A 23,155-nucleotide genomic window follows, 5' to 3' on the forward strand; every position below is an offset into this window, starting at 1 on the left:
GGTAGAGGATTTGAGGGCCAGGGAAAGGCAGCAACCTTCCCCCTCGTTCCTCCACGCAGGAAGTGTGTGTTAATTTGATCTTCACATAGCCCATTAGGTAAGTTAAGAGAAAATTTACACCAGGAATTAAATTAAACTGGCATATTTTTTGTTTCATAGGGGGGAAAGGATGACAAGGATACAGTGAACAGGGGGATACCAACAAGTGTAAAAGAAAGGAAGCAGTTTAAGTTATAACTAAAAAGTTGAAAACTGGTGTGGAGCTTGTTTTCCCTCTCAAAAAAACAACAACCCAGTTTTAATCTTGTATCACAATACCATAAAACAAGTTTACAAACGAAGACCCACTTAGATTGCAACCATAGTCAAGCACTTGGGGAGAGTGCTGCTGAGAAAAATATGCATTGCAAAACAAACTTAGGGGCAGAGAGAAAAGTTTAAGGTGTGTTTGTTAACTCCCCCTTGAGGGTCCCCTCCTCCTAGTCTTGTTTCTGACCTTTAGATTTTCCTTCCTGCTGGACAATTAAGGGGAAACCTTTTAACTGGTTGCTGTATAAAGAACTAACTAAGCAATTGGAAACTAATTGTGGAAAGTAACTAGACTTGTTTTTAACTGGTTGCTTAGTTGATTTTTCTGTCCAGAAATGGTCTCACACTGAACGGCACACATTGGGAAAACCAGAAATTAGGCCTGAGTCACAGCCTAGGTTACAACCAGAAAACTGCAGGGTTACACTGTGTGACTTGGAAACTATGGTTCTACTCATGAAGCCGAATAACCACATTTGCCTTTTCTGCAGCCCCATCACACTGCTGACTCATGCTTGAGATCCTTCTCACAAACTGCCAAGGCAGGTATTTGCTGTGCTTTTAGTGTGTCTGCTTAAATCCACAACTTCACTTTTGTCTTGGCTGAAAGGTGGGGGAGATGAGGTAGGAAACAAATCCAGAAAGCCAACTCCAAATTCAGTATGTCTCTTAGTTAAAGCACTAGTGGAGCATTTAACCGGCTCAACTTCAAGCTGCAGTTCTCTGCACATTTGGGAACATGTTCACCTGAAATCTTGACTAAGAGTAAACATGCATAGAACCTGGCTATACATGTAACAATATACTGCCTTTTCCTGATTTCCCAACCCCTCCCACCAGCCAGCTTTCCCCTCCAACCCATAAAGCACTCACATGCGACACTACGCAAGGCCGCCAGCAAACATTCACCTTCAGTGCTGGTCCTCCCTAATGTGGGAGCAGCTCTCAGAAATACATTGCCCCGCCCCCTTCACTCATAGGTGTGGCCAGCCACTTCCTGTAGCACCACCACCTGCTCTAACCATTCCAGCCATTGTTGGGGGTCCGCTAATCGGGTCCAGGCTGCCTTGGTCACTGAAAAGCCAATAAATGCCATAGACAGAGGAGATTCCCATAATCACTCGTTTATTCAGCTGCTCCCGCTGATTGAAACAGGACACCCTGCCTGGAGACCTTGAAGGGGAGAGTAGCCTGGCAGAGGGAGGATTTTCTGAAAATCGCCTAGCAACGTTATCTGGTCTTCATGTATTTGTGGCTCACCCTCTTAAATTCTAAAGCAGGTAGTTTTTTACAGATGCAAAATGGCATCAGTTAGGCTAACCAAGAAACAGGAGAAGAACAGGCCTCTGTGGCTTTTCCTGAGACCCCACACCAGGCTGCCAGTCCCTCCAGAGTTAGAAGTACAGGGCAAGGCAATAAAACCAGCTCTTTTGGAAAGTGTTCAGGGTGGGGAGCTGGGTCTTGTGCTCCTGTGAGCTTCGATGCCAACACCAGCAGTGAAGGTTGTCACCCACTCATTTATAAGACACTTTGTGGATTCAAAATACTACAAAAGAGACTCCACTCTCTTGCCTACTCTGCAGGTTTGTTTTCAAAGGAAGTGGTACTGGAATTCAACTCTGGGATGAAAGCTATGCACTTCCCTTCTAAAAACTAGGGGTGGGTGAGGAGAGGGGTCGGCTGTAGATTTTGGGGTTTTTTTAAAAAAATATAAACCTAGTCTGTATAGACTTTTGTTTAATACTAATCTGTGCTTACCTAGTTCTACTCACGAGCAGAGCCAATGAAATTAATGGACCCAAGTTAGTTTTGTTTAGTTATTTGGACCATTTATGTACCATTTAAACAAAACGGAGGGGGTGGGATTCATCTATAACAAGCCCCACTAGTAGAAACTTGTACAAAGACCATCACTAGTACAACAGAGCTCCCCCACCCCACCCCAGAACAGTATGCAGGGGGAGGAGAGAGCAGATGGTTGAATCAGGCAAGGAGAAATGCTTACACTGACAGAGCAATCTTCTTGGCCCTATGCTGAATTCCTCCCTCTGTGTGGTTTAAGGACCTAAGAAGAGCTTGCGGGATCAGGCCCATCTCACAGTGGCCAAGCAGGTGCCTATGGGAAGACCAAAAGCAGGATACAGTGGCATATCATGGGTTGCCAATGCTCGGCGCCACACAAAGAGAACAGGAGGGAAACAGGCAGAGTAATAATAATTTATTATAATAATAATTTATTATTTATACCCCGCCCATCTGGCTGGGCTTCCCCAGCCACTCTGGGCGGCTTCCAAAAAAATATTAAAATACTGTAATACATCAAACATTAAAAGCTTCCCTAAACAGGGCTGCCTTCAGATGTCTTCTAAAAGTCTGGTGTTGTTCTTTTTGACATCTGGTGGGAGGGCATTCCACAGGGAGGGCGCCACTACCGAGAAGGCCCTCTGCCTGGTTCCCTGGAACTTGGCTTCTCGCAGTGAGGGAACCGCCAGAAGGCCCTCGGTGCTGGACCTCAGTGTCCGGGTAGAAGGATGTGGGTGGAGACGCTCCTTCATATATACTGGACCAAGGCCGTTTAGGGCTTTAAAGGTCAGCACCAACACTTTGAATTGTGCCCGGAAACATACTGGGAGCCAATGTAGGTCTTTCAAGACCGGTGTTATATGGTCTCGGTGGCCGCTCCCAGTCACCAGTCTAGCTGCCGCATTCTGGATTAGTTGTAGTTTCTGGGTCACCTTCAAAGGTAGCCCCACGTAGAGCGCATTGCAGTAGTCCAAGCGGGAGATAACCAGAGCATGCACCACTCTGGCGAGACAGTCCGCCGGGAGGTAGGGTCTCAGCCTGTGTACCAGATGGAGCTGGTAAACAGCTGCCTTGGACACAGATTTGACCTGTGCCTCCATAGACAGCTGTGAGTCCAAAATGACTCCCAGGCTGCGCACCTGGTCCTTCATGTACATATGTACATTCAAATTTTGGGATAGGCCACTTCCTGGTTCACATGGAGAAGTGAGCACAGCCCAACAATAGAAGTGCACAGCTGTATTCGGGCACAACAGGGTGTTGAAATTTTGTGCCCCTAACAATTTAGCACCCGGGGCAACCACCCCTGTGCCCCCCAGATACTGTTGGGATACTGCCAGGGAGATAAAGTCCATCTGAGCCCCAAGCTCGGTGCCGGACAATCCATCGACCTCCCGTAGTCACGCAGTATCAGCAATCAGCGGCACGAAGCCTCAAGAAAAGATAGCCACATTCTTGGACTTGTGCACACTCTTTCAGCAGAATTCACACAGCAAAAGTTGCACAGCAGGACAGCATATTTACAGTTTATTTGGCGTTGGTCAGAACAAAAAAGACATGACCGTCTGGTCCGACTGCTCAGGCAAAACAGCAGAAAACGAAAGGAACAGACAACATAAACATCCTGTGAGACAGGAAACGCGCAGGCTGTTATACAAACATCCTGCTCCCTTTTAAGGTGGAACGGAAATATCCTAACAGATACTACACCACTGGTAGGATCTGGGACATTCCCGCCTGTGATTTCCAGGAATGGTGACTGGGGGCACATTGCCTCCAGCGTTAGATGTAGTACATAGGTTACAAGAGAAAGTTGTAGCCGGTCAAGTTCTACTCAAGAGTACACCCATTGAAATGAAGTGATCCATGCCCATTCACTTCAATGGGTCAACTATGAGTAGGACTAGCATTGGCTCCATCCATAGGTTAAAACATCCTTAATAAGCAACAAATATGAGAGAATCAATACATTCTGTAGAGCACAGTTAACAACTAAAGAGAGCATCCTCTTAAGAATCAAAATAAACTTTCTGCATAAAAACCAGCTGCATAAATAGAAGGAAAGTTCATGGCAAAATTGTCCTCTAAGCATAAGGAAGTAAAATATTAAAAATGAAAAGAAACTAAATAATACAATCCTGCTTTTTTCAAAAGGTCTACTCTGGAGTATGACTGTTCATTACAGCCCATTGGAAACAGTCACTTGACCTGCTTCCTAACAAACAATTAAACTATGTTGAATCCTATGTACTGAAAGTGATTTTTTTTTTTAATGCCTGTTCTTATGTAGCCAGAATAACACCATCTATGAACAAGAGGGAGGTAGCAACAAGCTTAGAGGAGCCACAATATGTGCAGGAATGCAAAAAATGATTCAGGAAAAGTAACACACTCACCCCCAAGTCAAAGACAACTCAAATAAGACTGAGCTTGCTAAAATAGTGGGGTGCAGGAAGAGTGGGGTAGAGACAAAACAGAAGGAAAGAAATGGAGTTTCTTGAAAGGGGTGTGGCTGGCCAGCCAGATGATAGGAGTTGTAGTCCAAAACAATTGGAAGGCACCTGGATGGGAGTAAGAGCTCCATTGAAAGCCTTGGGACTTACTTCTGAGTAACATGCATAACAATGAACTGTGTGTTCTGTACGTTGCTGCATTGACATTTTAAAACATTTACAATACGTTCTTTAGTTGCCACAATAGCAAACAAATATATCGTTCTCCAGGAGTTAGGGACATGCACAAAACAAGTATTAAAAGATGGGAAGGCACAGATTTCAGTCTCTCTTTTTTCATTTGAACAAAATTTAAATTCAACTTGATTGTAAGTAGAACCTTTAAGCAATTTACATACGCATACACGTGCAAGGAAGTAAGCGTAACCCTTGGGACTTCCCTAGGAAGAGTGAAGAGGTAAATCAGACACCAAAAATGTTTGTATGTTTATTTATTTCACAAAATTTGCATACTATTTGATTGTAAAACCAAACCAAACAGCAAAGCGGTTTACAAAAATAAAGCAATAAACTAAAAACCAGATTAAAACACATGTCAGTGTTCTACATACCTTGCCTAAACAAAAATGTTTTGAAGCAGGCACTGAAAACAGTACAGTGAATCGTACTGTTTGCGGACGATTTACTTGTTATGACTGAAAACCCTAAAGAAAGTCTGAAAAGAGTGCTGGAATTGATTAAAGAATTTGGAGAAGTGGCAGGCTTTAAGCTGAATATAACAAAAACAAAAATGCTTGTTAAAAATGTAACCACAGAAGAAAAGGATGACTTAGAAAAAATATTGGGCCTGAAAATCTCCTCAAAAGCGAAATACTTAGGTATTTGGATCACCCCCAAGAACATAAACTTATTTCAGGATAATTACACCAAAACTTGGTTAGAGATTAGAAAAAACTTTGTAACCTGGAGTAAACGAAAATTAACATTTCTGGGTAGGATTTCCATTATAAAGATGAATGTGCTTCCAAAATTAATCTTTTTATTTCAAATTATTCCAATACTGGGCGAAGCAGGTTGTCTTAGGATATGGCAAAGAGAAATTTCCAAATTCCTGTGGGAAGGGAAGAAACCTAGGATTAAACACCTGATCTTAATAGACATAAAAGAGAGAGGAAGCTTTTCCCTACCCGACTTAAAACTGTACTACGAGGCAGCCTGTTTCACCTGGCTAAAAGATTGGTGCACATTGCAGGATCCGGACCTCTTGGACCTGGAAGGTTTTGACAACCGTTGGGGATGGCACGCCTACATGATATATGGAAAAATTAAAAAACTTTGAGGAAATAAGAGAACACATCTCAGACTGGTTCCAATACCATCAGTTATTTGAAATTTTTAAATCTGACAGACAAAAGGGGTTCTCAACAGATATTTCCCGATTCGAATCTGATCTTGTAAATTCTAAACGAAAAACTCTTTCCAAAACTTATCGACTCCTTATTGACTGGACAGTCAAGGAGGAGGAGGTAACAGTGGCAATGGTGAGGTGGTCCCAGGATTTTGGCCATTCAATAACCATGGCCCAATGGGAAAATTTATGGAAGATCAATTGGAAATTCACAAATTGTTACACGATTAGAGAGAACTTTCAAAAAATGCAACATCGATGGTATCTAACACCATGGAAACTTTCAAAAATGTATAAAAATGTGTCAAGTAATTGTTGGAGATGCGGTGAATCAGGACCATTCTACCATATGTGGTGGATATGTAGGAAAATACAGGTTTTCTGGGAGAGTATCCATGTAGAACTGCAAAAAATGCTAAAGATCTCTTTCAATAAAAAACCAGAGGCCTACCTCCTGGGAATAACAGATTTGGATATTCCACAAAAGAGGAAGGGTATCTTTTTATATGCGACGGCGGCAGCAAGAGTTTTGATTGCAGCAAAATGGAAGAGTAATGAAATCCCCTCTATACAAGATTGGATCCAAAAGCTGACAGAATATGCCGAATTAGATGGTTTATCAGAAAAAATAAAGAATAAATCAAAACAGGAATTTGTTTCAAAATGGGAGGTTTTCAAAGATTATCTGAAAAATATAGTAGTTAAAAAAAAACAGTACAGTGAAGGCACCTGGCTGAAGTCAATAGGCAGGGAGTTTCAAAGTGTAGGAGCTGGCACACTAAAATAATGATTTCTTACAGATGCAGCGCTTTCTAAATTTAATGCATTACTGATAACATGTCATTCCCACTACTCAGATGAGACTGTGCTTCTAAGAAGCTGTTGGGGAACTTCTCTTCCCATAACTGTTGTCCAATCTGCATCAACTGGCTGGGGTTAAGTCTCAGGCTCAGTTAACCAGATTCAGTGCCTGAATGCCACTAGACACAGAGCCAATGAAAAATTGCTATCAATTTGCCTGCCATGCTGCTCTCACTAAGCCTCTGAACCTGACATTTTTTAAATCTAGCATCTAAATAACTTTTATTAACATTTATTAAAATATTACGTAGGGTTTATCTAATCAAGTCACACTCGGGAGTAGGATCCATTGAAACCAATGCCCTTAAGCTCGTTAATTTCAATAAACGTACTTACGACTTACTTGGACACAACCCATGATCTTTTACACCCTTCTGGAATGCATATCTGTTTCACCCAGGACGGATGCTCCTCTCACCCCACCCCAATGGCCCAAATGTTTATCTCCCCGCACATTTCAATCCTGAACACAATGGCAAAAGATGCTGTGTGGGACAAAAACAAGTGTCAACAGCAAAGAGGGCTTGCCATGTCACTGTGGATGGGTGAGAAAGAACTTGAGCAACCATTGCAGGGGAAATAAAAAGGACCAGTCCTTTGGTCCCTGCTTGCATCCATCATCTCCATAGCTGCTGCATCTGATGAAAAAGGCTCATGCCACAATAATTTTGTTACGCCACAAATCTTGTTGCTGGAGCTGAAACACCAAGCACACTTTAAAGCATTGCCTCCATGCATCTCTTCTTTCAGCATATTTCCATCGCTACATCAAGTCATACTACTTCATAGCTACTCAAGATACCTTTCCATTTTCCTCTCTGCACATGGGCTGTTCAGATAGCCATAGGCTATCAAAGGCGGTTTAAGTTGCGGCTTTTCTGTAACAGCAAAATCAGCTCGGGAACTAGAACAAGTCTTTCAAAGTCGCTCTCATTTTCCTATGAAGGGTAAAGTCCTCAAACGGAAAAAACACAGCTGACTGGCAACTGTTTGGTTGCTTTTCCACATTGTCTAGACGAAAAGCTGTTTTAGGCAGTTATCACGTTCTTCCCTTTCTGCTCTAAGACAAGTACTCTACACTTGGGCATGAGCCAACAACATACAGAGACAAGCAAACGAATTGTGGAACGTATCTGGAAGGCTAGCTTACATTCTGCAGAAATTGAAAGCACACTTTTTGTAAGCGGTGCAATTTCAGGCTGCAAGTTGGGAGGGCTGCATCTTTGAATGCTCAATTAAAAACAACCCTTTATGCATGCAAAACAAGTACATTAGAGTGAAGGATTCAGCCTGGCCTTTTAAACCAAACAGATGGAGTCTCCTTCATGAGGAAGTACTGAAACACACAGCTCATTATCTGCACTCTGAAATGGTAGCGCAGGAAGTGTGTTACTGTTTGGTGCCAATTTCATGCACTCAACACATTGGGAGAGTACAAAAGTAACCTACCCCTTCTGAAATCATCAATAAGTGTAGATTCAACATTAAGGGCCCATCCAGACTTCATTTTGTGCTGTGCTTTCCAGGCACAGGTTCATGCTTTAAAGCACCGTATCTGAGAGTTTTGATTCTGGCATTTTGCCCAGGAACACCTGTGTTTTTCCACTGAATAAAGTGAACAGCAATCTGCAGAAAACCTGTTTGCTCCAATTCAGCGGTAAAACACAGGTTTTCCCAGGGAAAGGGTGGGGACAAAAAAAAAAGTCTGCTTGGACAGAGAGCTTTAAAGCCTGAATCTGTGCCTAGAAACACGACACAAAAGGAAGCCTAGATGAGCCCTTCTTAGTCTTTGTAGGAACAGGGGTCCTTGCTTTTGGCTACATTTCTTACCATTTGAAAGAACCTGTGCACTTTTTCTGCAGGGGGAGTTTCAAGCATCTTTTCATAAAAGAGATCGGAAAGATCCCTTTAAAGATATTACGAAGTGCATCAGAAAACTAGAACCTCACACTGTATTTCTCATAGGAACCTTGGAGCTGGTGGTACTAATAATACCTGGCAGAATAAGATATTATTCTAATAATGGAAAAGAATCAAAAGTTTAAAGGAAGTACAATTTAGACTTCTGCAGCAGAACTATTCTAAATACAATTACAACTCACATAGTGCCATTTAGACACTTCAATCACTTGCACCTACAAGCTGAATGAAGCTTTATTTGCACCAGCCGCCGGTCAGAGCTACTTGTACTTATAGGACAAACCTTATTCCTAAAGGATTTCATAACAAAGGTAGCTTTTGAATAATATGAATTCATGCTTCATGTCAGAAAGCTAAGAAATCAAGGGCCACTTGAAGCCATTTCTGTTCAATGTTACGTCAAAACCTTTCTAGAAGCTAAACTATTTCTAGAACCCAATGCTACTTTGATAAGGAATAATGCAGCATGTTTTATGATATTCAAAATCATTCACTATTGTCTATAAGAAGGCAGATGTCCAGTAGATAGGCTTGGATGCTGTAAAGCCTTGCACAAGGTGTCTTCTTTCACTCTTCCTGTGAAACAGAAATGACCAACTCTATACAGTTGTGACGACGTGGTGGGGTTTTTTTGGTGTGTGTGGGGGTGCAGACCTTACAGGCTGCTCTAGCAGTTAAGCAAGCTACGAGACATAAAACAGCACAGTCATTCTACCGCCACAGTATTCAGCCATGGCAGTAACAAACAAAAGTGTAAAAAAAACAACAGACCACAACTGATAAAACTTTTTATTGTCTTTGAATTCTTTTACACTTTCCCGATTGTGTAAGGTGAAACTAGAACTGTTTTAAAAGACATACACAAATCTAGTACATCAATAACCAGGTATTTCTTTTTGCTATACTATTCTCACAACCACGTGTGTGTGTGCTAGGCAATACAACCGTCACAGAAGCAAACTTTAGGCAAAATACTGGTCAGTAGAAACAACGCAAAAAGAGCTACCAGATATACAGACAGGCTCGGTTCCACATTCACTACCGCATTTATCAAGCGCCAAGTATAACTGCACAATTTGTTCAGCTAGTAAGAGGGGAATTTTGAAGTCAGTGCATGAATTTCTCTCTTCAGCGACAGATGAAAAGACGAACAGATGGATTCTATGATCTAAGCGGAATGCTATAGGCAGAGGAACGATACTAAAAAGATTGAAAAGGGTGAGTATTCAAATCTTTCCTCTGCATTATTCATGCAACTCCTATTGAATTCTGGTATTTGACTGGACAGGTTTATAAACAATTGAACATTTGGAATTTCAGTATCTCAAGCTAACAATTAATATGCATGTTTATGGTCTGTATTCCTAAGGCAGCTATGGGAAAATGTTTAACAGGATCTTGATTGTGACCCAGGAGTGGGTAGATGCCAAGAGCTGAGAACTACAGCAGCACTGGCAAGCCTTCAGCATCTAAGTGAGACCTGTATTCCAACATATTTAAGCCGCTCCCATCATCAAGGACTTAACAGCATACACAAAGGACCTCAGGCTTTAAACTGAAGCCGGAATGGGACTGGGTGGGAGCACACAATCCATGCAAAGAAGAGCTCTTTCGGATTTTTCAAAGGGGCAGGCCTCCTCCCTGAAGTGAGGAGGGAGATTAAGAGTTTAGCATTTTAAAGTGGGAAAACAGTTCTATTTAGCATGCCTACCCAGCAACTAATAAGGCCATAAAAACAGAAACATCCTGTTGAAATTCCATGGTAGTGCTCTAAAAATTCACTACCAATAATAGTCCATATTGTAAATATGTTAACTTATTGCTGTGGGAAGGGGCTTGACGATGTCCACAGAAAGAGGACTGGGCTGTTTCTCCATAGACAAAGCCCCAGTATCCTGCCACTGTTAAGGAGTCTGGAACTTAGGCTGCCGTTTTTCTCTGCTTTAAATTGAGGCCTCAGAAAATGTTTACATTTGACATGAGCATTTGGCTAAAAAGCAGCGTGTCCAGCATTATTATTTCAAAAACAAAAATGTCTGAATGAATGTGCCTATTAAATTCACAGAAGTGAACTACTGAACTGGAATGCCGCACAATAGATTGTTTCCCTTCCATGTTGCAGTGTCACAATATAATCTCTATAATTTTCTGTACAACTTTACAACAGAATTGTACTTCGACTACTTTGATCCCAGATTATAATCTTTCCAATGAATTACATGATTCATATCTACTCTTCCACCATTTCGAGTTTTGTAAAGGCAACTGCAATCGCAAAACCCATAATCACAGTGTTCAGTTAAAAAAAAATATAAACACAGTAATCATAATTGTAAGTGTTCATAATAGGAAAGGTTCAAAATGCCATTGCTCAATTGATCTCCATTTTATGTACACAGAACACCAACCAATTGTTTTTACCCCACAGACAGTTTGCTACGTTGAGGTTGTGAAGTCGATGTACTATTCTTTTTGCTTGTCGCACAAAGGGATATAACGTGTAGGATACAGAGTGACATTGAACATATAGTGAAGCGTGACAGCCATTAGTTCTCGCCCTCCCCAGCTTCCCCTTCATCTCCCTGGTTTTCCGATGTCCATAGCTGTAAGAAAATACAAACATGTTTATGCTGAAAGCATGCAGTTAATTACATTGGTCTGGAAAAAGGTAGTGGGGTAATTTGTTTCAGTAGAGCAGTATTATTTGAGTAGAAGAGTTAATGAATGATGAACTAAAGACTGGAGATTAGATGAAGTTAAACAATGAGTACATGAAGCCTGCAGGTAACACACAAATTTGTTAGCTGCCAGATAAGGGCATTTGGCTAGTTTTCCATTACAGGTATGACTGCTCCACACACACAATGCTGACAGCAGTCATTCTTTCATATGGAACTAACTTTGTGCTACATCCAAAATAGTTTGTAAGGGTGCAATTATCAACCATTTGTGGGATGGCAAGACTTAAAATTATAAAACACTGCATCATTTAAAGTGTAGCCAGTTTTTTGAAGGAATACTTACAGTAAGGTTATCTCTAAGTAGCTGCATAATCAGAGTACTATCTTTGTAAGATTCTTCATTCAGTGTGTCCAGTTCAGCTATTGCTTCATCAAATGCCTAAACCAAATTCAAATAATTAATTCGCTTTATTCTGCTTCTGGTCCTTCCTGCCTTAAGAATGTTTAACCCATTCAATTTCCAAGCACAGATAGGGCTAGCTAAGTGACGAAAAACGCATAACATTACACTTGTGTTCATCCAGGTTAAGACCCAAGACAGACTTCCTTAGAATATAAAAGTGCCACCTCTAATTTCAAGTGTGTTATTTTAACTTAATAATTAATCTTTCTTCTGAATAATATAAAAGAGCTCCTAGAGCTCTCCGACATGATTTATTAAGCCATACGTTTCTAGTTGCATTCACAACTGTTCAACGTGTATCTCAAATTTGTTTCCCCATAACCATTATTGACATTATTAAGTCTATTTACCGTCTTTGCCAGACTGCAGGCTTTCTCTGGTGAGTTTAGTATCTCATAGTAGAACACAGAGAAATTAAGTGCCAGACCAAGTCGAATAGGATGTGTTGGTTGCATCTCTTTCTTGCTGATTTCAAATGCTTCCTGATATGCTTGCTGAGAATTTGCTACTGTTGCTGCAAGAAAAGATGGTGATAATTTTAATATTTCCTGACATGGCCAACTCCAAGTCAGAAACATTTACACAGGTGCCTGCATAGAATAGGGCTGAACAGTGATCTGTAGTGAACATTTTGTTACACACAAAAACAGTTTTTTTAGGAGCCTGAAATGTTTCCCAAAAGACTGCTGAAATGTTACCTTTTTTGTACTTGTTCATAGCTTCAGCACCACTTTGCTTTAAGACTGGCCATCTTCTACCTAGCAGCAGGGACACTGTGTGGCAAGATTTGGCTATGCATAGTCACTGACAACAACCAAAGCTCAGAGTGAGAGCAACTCCAACTCAGGAAATATTGTCTTTCCTTAGAATTAGCTAGTTTGTCCTCAGGGTCATTACATTGACTGGTTTGTCAGTGTTGATATGATGGGAAAATACATGAAGAAAAAATGTTGTCAAAGTAGCAGCCTGTCAAGGCCATGAGGGCAGGGGCATAGAACTACCAGAGTCTTCTTTGTAGTAGAGGAATACATTTTGCAAGTATCGCTCCATTTCAGTGCATCCTAAACAATAAAACCTTAGATTAAATACACACACATTTAATATTTGTGGGGGGGGGGGGGCAATTACAAATATGACATTCTACAAAGAGTATGGCCTAACCGCTTATATGTGAATATCACATGAACCTAGCTGTAAAACATTTCCTATTCTATCTTAGCTATTTGATCCAGAACCAAATTCTATTGGGTCTAGAAATTCTATTGTAGCTATAAGTTGTGTCACATATTAGTTAATACTGTATAGTAACATTTGAACACGATCCCTATATCTAAAAACTTTACAAGGTTCTATATTTGGTGATCTTCCAAGAACACTACAAAGATTATTGGGGGGAAGCAAAAACCAAAAAATCTATAGCAAGAGTAGGCTAAACGGTGAAATGCCACTAGCCTTGTATCAGGTACAGACATATTTGTTTAACAACCAATTCATAGACCATCTAAGGTTTTAAGGCACACAGATCCAGCATCTGTGACTAGATTAATTAAATAAGATGCAGGTACAAACTGTGACTTTATAGTCAAGATAAGTACAAGCAACTTATACTTTCTGCTTCCCACACTTCTAAGTTCTGAAAAGGAACTTCCCACATCTTTCCTTGTGGTCAGAGGTTCCATTAGGAGCCTTTGCATTCAGTTGCAGCAGAGATGTAAAGGCCTGGAAAAAAGTAAATGGAAGAAAGAGTACACCCCCCCCTCAAAGATTTCTTTTCAATGGGAAATTTAGGGAACATTTGGGGGGGGGGACTCCTATGGAATGTTTTCTTTCTTGGAATGAGTGAAATGCTTTTTTAAAAGCTTTACTTACTCAAAATGTGTAGTAGGAAGATTTTCATGAAATAATTTACAACACTAGAAAAATTTAATTTCTGTGTATATTGTAGACATATTCAACTCCTAAATCCAATATATATGTCCTCACCTAGAGGGAACTGCTGTCTTAATGGAAGAATGCAGAACACCCATTCCTTGTGATTTGCTGTTACGTCCTTTCAGTAACCTCTAGTCAAGTTGGCGATACTAAAAACAAGTATCCTGCAGCAGCAATCCTTTCAACCTGGCCCTTCCACGGTAGTCAGCCACCTTATGGTTGAATACAACAGGAAGCCAATGGTTCTTTTCCCTATTCCTTTGCATTCAGAACATCTGATTTTCTCAGAATACTGAGACAAATTTATTGTGAGATCAAGGAGCAGTTTAATATTACCACACACAGTTCTTGTAGAGAATCATTAAGGCAGGCTTCTGATTTTAAGGTAACCACCTACTTTGCTTGCTTTCTCCAGATGCCACTTCTGAAAGGTATCTATAGTAATCTCCTTTCATTTTCAAATAGAAGACTTTGCTTTCTGGCTGTGTGGCATTAGCAATAAGGTACTTATCCAGCAGTTCCTGAAAGACATATAATCACAAGGTTACACACATTTTCCTCAACTGATCCACTTTATGTGTACATCTACAATATGTAGGCCTAACCTAACGCCTTCCAGTTGTTGCTGAACTACATCCTCTAGCATAGCCCCACCCAGCATGGCCAATGACCAGGAATGATGAAAGTTGTGGTTGAGCAACATTTAGAAGACCAGGAGGCACCAAGCTCTTTTTAAAAAAACTTTGGAGATGAGACTATGGTGGCTTTATACAAGGTCACATTTCTTTAATTCATTGGCTAGATTATAGGTTTATATATGTTTTGTGTTGTTTATAGGTTTGGTCCATACAAGTGTACACATCGTCTATCAAGTATCAAATAAAAATAATTTTCTACACCTAGCATATAAACAACTAATTACAAAGCAAGGATCTTTGGCTGTTGGACCAAAGTAGATCCTTAAGCGATGAAACTGTGCTCCTGCCTTGAGCTCACAAGCTTCCCAGCAGATGGAGCCCCTTAACATATGCTGCTATATCCATTCCTACTAGACTATTACCAGAACATCATTGCAGATGTCCTTCAGTTCAGCCTCAATCTTCTCACGATATTCTCTTCCCATCTGCTGTTTCTTCTCATTTCTTTCCGTCTTCTGTTCAATGCTGGAGATGACACGCCACGAAGAGCGACGGGCACCAACCACGTTCTTGTAGGCAACAGAGAGTAGATTCCTTTCTTCATTGGACAGCTCATGTCCCTGCTCAGTGACAGCCTTCATGGCTGCAGCCATATCATCATAGCGCTCTGCCTGCTCAGCAAGTTTGGCCTTCTGTACCAACTCACTTTTATCCATGTTTGTTCCTAAAAGGGGGGGGGGAGCAAGAGTAAAAAAGGAGTGTTTATTTCCTGCAGCAGACTATGATTTGATAGGCATAAAATACAGTAAATCTGAAAGTAAACTATCAGAATATGGGTTATTCCAAAGTGACGACAAGGGAAGACTCCAGTATTCTTGACATAGGAGTAAGTTTAAAAATCCACCAATATAACAGGGTAGTAGAGTGTGGCCCTTTCAAAGTAACAAAAGGAAGAGTCTTGTGCTGGGATGTAGCATCTATGAGTGGTTTGTTATGAACTGTTCTCCTGCCTGTCACTGATCCTCTGTGAAATTTGACCTGTTCAACAGCAACTTTGGGAATGATTGTATATATACCATATTATTCTGGGATAGCCATCTCTGATTACATCTAATAGCGCAAAGTACACAACTATTTCTATTTTAATCTCTACAGACGATTGTGCCACAATATAATTAGATGTATCCTTCTTGAGGCAAATGATACTGAGCTCGGATAGCTTTACCCAACTGCCACTAAACAGAACAGATTAATCTCCTTGCTAACCAATGGCTACATTTGTATGAGAATAAACTAACAAGGCAGCCCTTCAAATGGGATACAAGTAACTGTGAGCAGGCTCACTTCCCCCTTCAACCTAAAGGCAACCTCTGCAGAGAACACCTGTCTCTCAGTTCTAAAGACAGTGCTCCTTGCTCCTTTGCAGCAAGCGACAAGGTCATTTTCCAGCACTAGAGCAATGAAATGCAATGACGATCAACTGGTTCTCAGGAGCTCCGCGCTGGACCAAATTTGGAAGGTTTAGAAGTTGTCATAGTTGAAGACCATTTCACACATCACCACTGCAGAATTTTATCCAAGACCATTACAAAGTACAATACTACACTTCTTATAAATCATTATCTAACACTTTGCAAGTCTCTGCCCTTCTCAGCAATTTCCCGCTTACAGGATTCCCTGCTGAATTTGCAACACCAGCATTGTTATTAGGTTTCATTTAATTAGAAACAAGAACTGTTTCCTTAGGAGTATGCATTACCTCTTCCCCACAAAAAAAAAAAAACCCTTCAGAAGGTAAATCAATTTATTGAAGGGAATATGTGCAAGTATAATGGCACTTCAGAATTAAAGAGAAATAACATGCCCTAGGAGAAAAGTACAGGATTATGGGGAATGGAAATATCACTGTAGTGCAATAATAATAATAATAATAATAATAATAATAATAATAATAATAATAATTTATTATTTGTACCCCGCCCATCTGGCTGGGTTTCCCCAGCCACTCTGGGCGGCTTCCATAGAAACAAAAAATACACTAAAATATCACAGATTAAAAACCTCCCTGAACAGGGCTGCCTTAAGATGTCTTCTGAATGTCAGGTAGTTATTTATCGCTTTGACATCTGATGGATGTCAGATGTGCAAGACAAGAGTGATGGGCTGAATGAACTAACGCTGTACTACATGCAGCATCAATTTCATGTAAGCAATTAATGCAACCTTTTAAAACATTTAAACCAGCCTTTCTCAACCTTGGGTCCCTGAATGTTGATGGGCTACAGCTCCAATGATCCCTAGCTAGCAGGACCAGCGGTCAAGGAAGAGGGGAGTTGTAGTCCAACAACATCCATGGACCCAAGGTTAAGAAAGACTGATTTAAACAGTTACTGGAGCGTTTGATGAGCAGGATTGAAACAAAAATGAATAGGGATTAACCCTTTTTGGACACAACCCCAACACTTCCCCCCAAACACAAAACATACATTGTTGTTAGCTCCCAGAGGAAAGCTCCCATTGACACCAACGGTGTCAATAGCAGGGCTAATAGCAGCTTGGATGAGGATAGATTTATAGTGGGATCACAACAGTGAGGAAGGATTAAACACACACAGTCCTGATCCTTACTCAGAAGGCCCTGCTGCAGCTATTATTATTTTTTAAATCTGCATGTTAATTGCTTACAAGCAATTAATGTTATTTCTAGTTTTTGAACTTAGTCATGTGGTAAAAACCCTCATTCTTGCCTGACAGGTACAGCATGTCTTTTTATCTGGAGGGAACTGAATACCTGGATACTCATTTTCAAAGCTGGTGACTGGGGCACAAAGAACTTACACCTGTTTAAGACTCCTGAGAGTCAAACTCTCAATTACGGATAGCCACCAGTTTAACAAAATACGCAATAAGATGACTACTGCTCTTATACACTATCTTCACAAGTGCAATAAATACCTGGACTCTGATGTGTCAGCTCAAGCAGATTTCATTCTTAAGACTATAAAAACATTCCAACTTTTTAAAAATTCAACATAAAGCTTTAAAACTTTTACTCACACTTGCTAACTTGCCTTGATGGAAAATTTGCTACCATACGGTTGCATCAAGCATTTCTGTGCACAAACAGAAATGCAACAATACTTAACTTTCATCCACCACCTCATGCAGCACCTACACACCTTCCAAGCTCCAGGGGGTGGGGGATCTTCCGGAGCAGGTTTTGGGGGTATGCAAAGGAAAATGAAGTCCCATTGCATGAAGAAGTTATCTTGCTCAAAGTATTTAGAACTGTCTAATAGGGCATGTTAAAGTTCTTTATGTTTGAATTCATTCCTTTTTCAGGAGACATGTTCTCTCAAGTATGTGAGCAATCTGTCTGGGTCTACATGAACAAAGGAACAGTTTGAATTTTCTTCATTGCTTACCTTGTTCAGACAAGAGATGAATGCTCTGTGGTCACTATGAGGGAGCTTGGAAAAGGGGGAAGTTATAGAGGGATCTCTGAACAAAAGATTCAATGCCATGACAGAAGCAGTATCTCATAGGAAAATCTACCAAATTTGGCATGATTCTCCAGACAATCCTGGGTACTGATTATGTATGGAGAACACAGAATACATGTAAGATTTTAGCACTTTGAAGGAGACTTCTGATTCTCAGATGTTTCCATCTGAGAAAAATCAGTGAAAACCACTGGAAAGTGCAAGTAACAACAGAAGATGTTCCAAGGTTACTCAATTGGTACTGAAGGATCTTTGAGGTAAGTCACAGTCTGGAATTGCAATTATAAAGACACCACTCACGGCCGCTTGTTGTCTGTTGCTTCTGATTTCTATGAGCTACACAAGGCATCAAAACAGATGCAAAATAATGACAGTTAAATACTGTAGAAAAGGGAAATTGGCAGAGAAGTATCTGACTAGCTTAATATATAGTAAAATGGAAACACACTAACATGAAGTGTTTCAAATGACCTGGGTATTGTTTTTAATGCAAAAAAAATGACAGAGATTTTTTGGTTAATTTTTAACTAGCTCTAATTAAACCACTTAAGAGACATTCATAAAATGAAGTTCTCATTACTAGCTTTCCACACCACCAAAGGAGGGGGGGGATGCTTCAAATTCTCTTGTCTTAAAAAAGCCATCTTCAATCCATCTTAAATAATAAGGGTGGCAATCTCTCTCCACCATATTTACACTTTAAACAAGAGCTGCAGATGACCAAAATGGGTGTTAAACTAACATTGGAATAGATTTGTTTTGAGAAAATTGTTATCTGCTACAACCAAAGAAGGAAAAAGAGAGAGAAAGCTTCCACAGCAACACTCCAGTTCTAAAACTTTCATCTTAAAATTCAGGAAACCAGTAGCTTTCTGAAGGCAGTTTGGGTGGGGGGAACTTCCTTTATAATTCAGTCACAGACATGCTGACGCAACAGCAACTACAGTATTGACAGATATTGTGGATTATGTGAATGCTCTCCCAGCAGGCAGCACAGCTGGTGGTTACTTTTCAGAGGGTACAGAACACTATGTCCCTGAAGCCCCTTCCAATATCAAAGCAAAAACTCAGCTTATCGATTTGCAATAGGTTTCTTGCACATAGCTGATGTGTGGTCTTTTATGTTGACTACAACCTGGTGAAGAACACTGGCCACTATTATACCAATTACTCAATGACATTTGCCAATATGGACTGTAAGACTATGTTGTACTGGACATTAGGAACAATTGATCACCTTCTTTCCATGCATGCAAAACCATCTTAATGAAAAGAATGTTCAGGTCATTGTGACCATTATTTGGATACATGTCCATTAAAGCTGAAAGTTACCACCCAATGAAATCAATTATCTTAAGTTAGGCATGAGTAATTTAAATACATTTATTTCAGTGGATCTACTACTCTGAGTATGACTTAGTTGGATTACTACCCTAAGACCATAAATGAAATGTCATATTTTTATAATAATAAAAAAATAATGTAATAATCTTCATATTGGGAGATTTTACTATGTAATTTTTAACTTCCCAATATTTCATTTCCTGTTCATTTTTTAAAGAGCTCCCAACCATGCTGATATTAATTCATCTTTACCACAAGCAGCTACAGCAAGGTCACTCACAACAGTAAGCTGACTTATAGGCTTTATCAAGCATACTAAAAAATGTCAGTATACTTCTATCAATGCAATCTGAAGTGGCCTAGGACTATGGTATCTACAGAATCACCTGCTCCCATTCAAATTTCTGAGAAATCTGTTTAACTTTGGTGGCCTCCTCTCTGTCACCTTGCTGTACTGATGTGTGATGTATGTGCATAAGAGAGAGCCTTTTCACTAGTGGCACCAAGATTGTGAAAAAGCCTTTCCAGAGAGGCACACCTGGGTCAATCAACGCCTGTCCTTGAGGAGGCATGGAACACTGTTTTCTACCAGCATACTTTTAATTAAATATTGCATCTTTTATATTGTTTTAAGCATCAATCATTTTATTTGTCGTTTAGAATGTTTTTAAAAATGAGCTGCCTTAACTAATTTTAGAACGTGCTTGTTGTTGTTGTTTAATAATTTCCAGCTCTTCATGACCCCATGGACCAGAGCATGCCAGGCACTCCTGTCTTCCACTGCCTCCCACAGTTTGGTCAGACTCATGTTGGTAGCTTCAAGAACACTGTCCAACCATCTTGTCGTCCCCTTCTCCTTGTGCCCTCAATCTTTCCCAGCATCAGGGTCTTTTCCAGGGAGTCTTCTCTTCTCATGAGGTGGCCAAAGTATTGGAACCTCAGCTTCACGATCTGTCCTTCCAGTGAGCACTCAGGGCTGATTTCCTTCAGAATTGATAGGTTGGATCTTCTTGCATTCCATGAGACTCTCAAGAGTCTCCTCCAGCACCATAATTCAAAAGCATCAAGTCTTCAGCGATCAGCCTTCTTTATGGTCCAGCTCTCATACTATTAATTGTGCAGAATGACTATTTTGTAATGGACTTTATAATCTTCACTATATTCACCCTAGTAACTCCAAGGGACTCTCACAGCAGAGGCACCCTAGGTAACATTGGCTTTCCGTTTAGGTTAACTAAGTTATTATCAAATTCTAGGCTCCTTGTGCAGGGAGTAGGGGCACACAGAAACCCTGGAAAGGTGTGTGAAGTTCAAGGGAGGAACTGAATTCTGAAGAAGTTAAAAGCCTACTTCCTCTCACTAGTCAAGACACTGAGGAGAGAGAATTGAACACCCTCTAAGGGTGGTTCCCCATTGGATTTGTGATGGTGACTGCTCTTCCTGATGCTCTATCATCACGGATTGTGTTGGAAAGAGCTGCTGATAATATGTGTGTCCAGTTCTAGGAGTCAATAGATTCAAGTACATTTATATCCTGCCTTTCGTCCATGTTCTCAGATTCTGTTGTGTACTCTACATCTTCCTAAAAGGAAGTCTTGGATTAATAACCCTGTTCACACAGAGACCAAGCTGCATGTAAGCAACTGCATTCAAGGATCTCTACTATGGAATTGATGGGTTGGTGAAAGCTAGCAGGGAGCAGGGTTTTTGTTTTTTGTTTTTAATGGATTAGTGATGTGTCTCTAGGCAGTTAAGTTCAAACTAGAATGCAATTAAAGTGATATAAAGAATTATAGTAGCACCTTGGGATACATTAGCCTCGCGTAACGTAAACTTCAGGATGTGAAAGCGGGAACCCCGGAAGTGTTTTTCCACACACGCATGTGCAAAAGAGGTCTACCGCTGCGCGCTTATGTGCAGAAGTGGTCTACCGCTTCTCGGGTTGCAAAAACCTTGGGATCTGGCCAGACCTTTGGAACGGATCCTGTTCGCAACCGGAGGTACCACTGTATGTGCAAGACCCAGCCACACATTCATTATATTCAAAGTATGATACACAATTTTTTTATTAAGATTTTTATGTTGGTCACACACATATTATCTAAATTACAAACATAACTATTTTTTGACATAAAGGGTTTTAGAGCTCAGATTCAAATTTGGTGCATCAGGTAAGTTGGGCAGCAGCAAAAGAGGGAGTAACAGGGATTTTTGTAAGCAACTCTTAAAAGCTTTCTTCAATACGGTAAGTGGCAGGGTAAAGATGCTGCAACCAAACAATGGTCAGTTACCATTTCCCCAACAGAGCTGCCACTGAAGTTTTGGTATAGCTAACCAGTAAGAACTACTATTCCCTAAAAGCGCCATCAAACTACTAGTGTTAGCCAGCCGGCCATTTGGCACCTCACCACTTGAACAGGTATTCTGAAAATGCAAATGCTATTGATCTCACGCCTTTTAAAAATAAAATACAAGGAATGAAAGGAAGAAATCAAGAATATTTTAGAAAGGAGAAATCGTGTGTAGTTGGAAGGGGTGGACGAACATTCATGTAGAAAAGGGACCAAGCCTGTAGTCATAAGCCGTGGAAGCCCATGAGGTTTGCTTCCAGGTGAGCTTACTTAAAGCTGCTTTGGCACTAAAAATACTGTCTTTTCAGGTGGGCAAAGCCCCAGAGGCTGGATTGTGCAAGTGTGTGGTTTGGTTTTTTTTAAAAAAAGGGGAGGGGGCATCCCGCCCACTCCCCTGGCCGCAAGGGCGACCTGAACCCTGCGGGAGCCGGGGTGGTGGAGCGCGGCTAAAAAAGCGAGCAGCCCCACCTCTGGCTCGTTCCGGACAGGTGAGCGCGCCCAGCCCCGGGCAGAAGGTGGTGACTCAGCCAGGGCGGGGCCGCTGGCAGGCGAGGTGACGCCACCGGGCGGAGACCCTGGAGCAGAAAAGGGGCGAGGGGGGGGGAGGCGAGAGCCCCGCTGCCAAGGAGGGGCTGCTGCCCGTGCCCTCAGTCCGCCGCGTAGGTGGGGTGTCGCCTCAGGACCGAAAGGCGGCGGCGGCGGCGGCGGTTCCGCGGCCTTCCTCAGGCCTCTCTCCGGAAGAGCCGAGCCGGAGGCAGCCCCGTCCTCGCTTCCGAAAGCAGCCGGGGAAGGGAAGGAAGAGGGGACGGAGGGAGGGGCGGGGGAGACCTCGGCTCTGCCCTCTTTCTCCCCCCCCGCTCCACTGCGCGTGGGGGCGGGGAAGGGCAGCTGCACGCGCGACTCGGGCCCGGGTGGGGGAGGGGATTCCGGCGGGAAAACCCGCTCACCTGACGGCTAAGGCGGAGGAGAAGGCGGCTCACAGGCCTCCGAAAAGAGTCGTCGTCCGCCGGGAAGAATGAGGCGTCTCTCGGCGCGCGGCAGCCCGCTCCGCTCTTTTCACCACAGAGATACACACCCTGTGGCTCCTGCAGGCACTTCCGGCGCCGGGGCCACGCCCTTTCCGCCACGGACACGCCTTCCTCCTTCCCTCCCCCCCTCTCTCTCCCCCGCCCAACTCCCCGCGGCGTCTCCCGCTTCCCCTATTGGACTGCCAGGGCCGCGGAGGGGAGTGGGTTGGGAGGATGCCGCTCCGTAGCCATGGCAACAGGCCAACGGCTTCCAGGCCCAGTTTTGGGAGGCAGAGAGGGAAGGGACGCTCCCCGCCACCCATACACGCACGCGCGCACACACTCCGCTTCCTCCTACGGCGATGCTTCCCCTCCCCTCCAGAGTCCGCCCCCCCCCGTTCTGCCCTGTCTTCCTGGTGCCGTGTTAGCCAGGTGCGGGGTCCGCTCAGAGGCAGGAGCTGGGCAAGGAAAGGGATCATTGC

General features: G+C 42.0%; 1 protein-coding gene and 1 long non-coding RNA gene across 2 annotated transcripts; both read right to left on the reverse strand.

Moving 5' to 3' along the window:
- Nucleotides 1–5,032: 5,032 nt before the first annotated feature.
- On the reverse strand, nt 5,033–7,754 carry LOC128416399 (uncharacterized). The gene is made up of 2 exons (XR_008331207.1): nt 6,703–7,754; nt 5,033–5,232 (listed from the first exon to the last, which is right to left on the reverse strand). It is a non-coding gene; the product is annotated as an uncharacterized LOC128416399 (long non-coding RNA).
- A 1,774-nt stretch (nt 7,755–9,528) lies between these two features.
- YWHAB (tyrosine 3-monooxygenase/tryptophan 5-monooxygenase activation protein beta) lies at nt 9,529–22,787 on the reverse strand. Its single transcript, XM_053394111.1, has 6 exons — nt 22,614–22,787; nt 14,891–15,192; nt 14,228–14,351; nt 12,249–12,412; nt 11,779–11,874; nt 9,529–11,357 (listed from the first exon to the last, which is right to left on the reverse strand). Exons 2-6 carry the CDS (start codon nt 15,182–15,184, stop codon nt 11,301–11,303), a joined length of 735 nt encoding a protein of 244 aa, XP_053250086.1. The 5' UTR covers nt 15,185–15,192; nt 22,614–22,787; the 3' UTR covers nt 9,529–11,300.
- Nucleotides 22,788–23,155: the final 368 nt, after the last annotated feature.

Source organism: Podarcis raffonei, chromosome 6 (assembly GCF_027172205.1).
Source record: "Podarcis raffonei isolate rPodRaf1 chromosome 6, rPodRaf1.pri, whole genome shotgun sequence".
NCBI classification, from domain to species: Eukaryota; Metazoa; Chordata; class Lepidosauria; order Squamata; family Lacertidae; genus Podarcis; species Podarcis raffonei.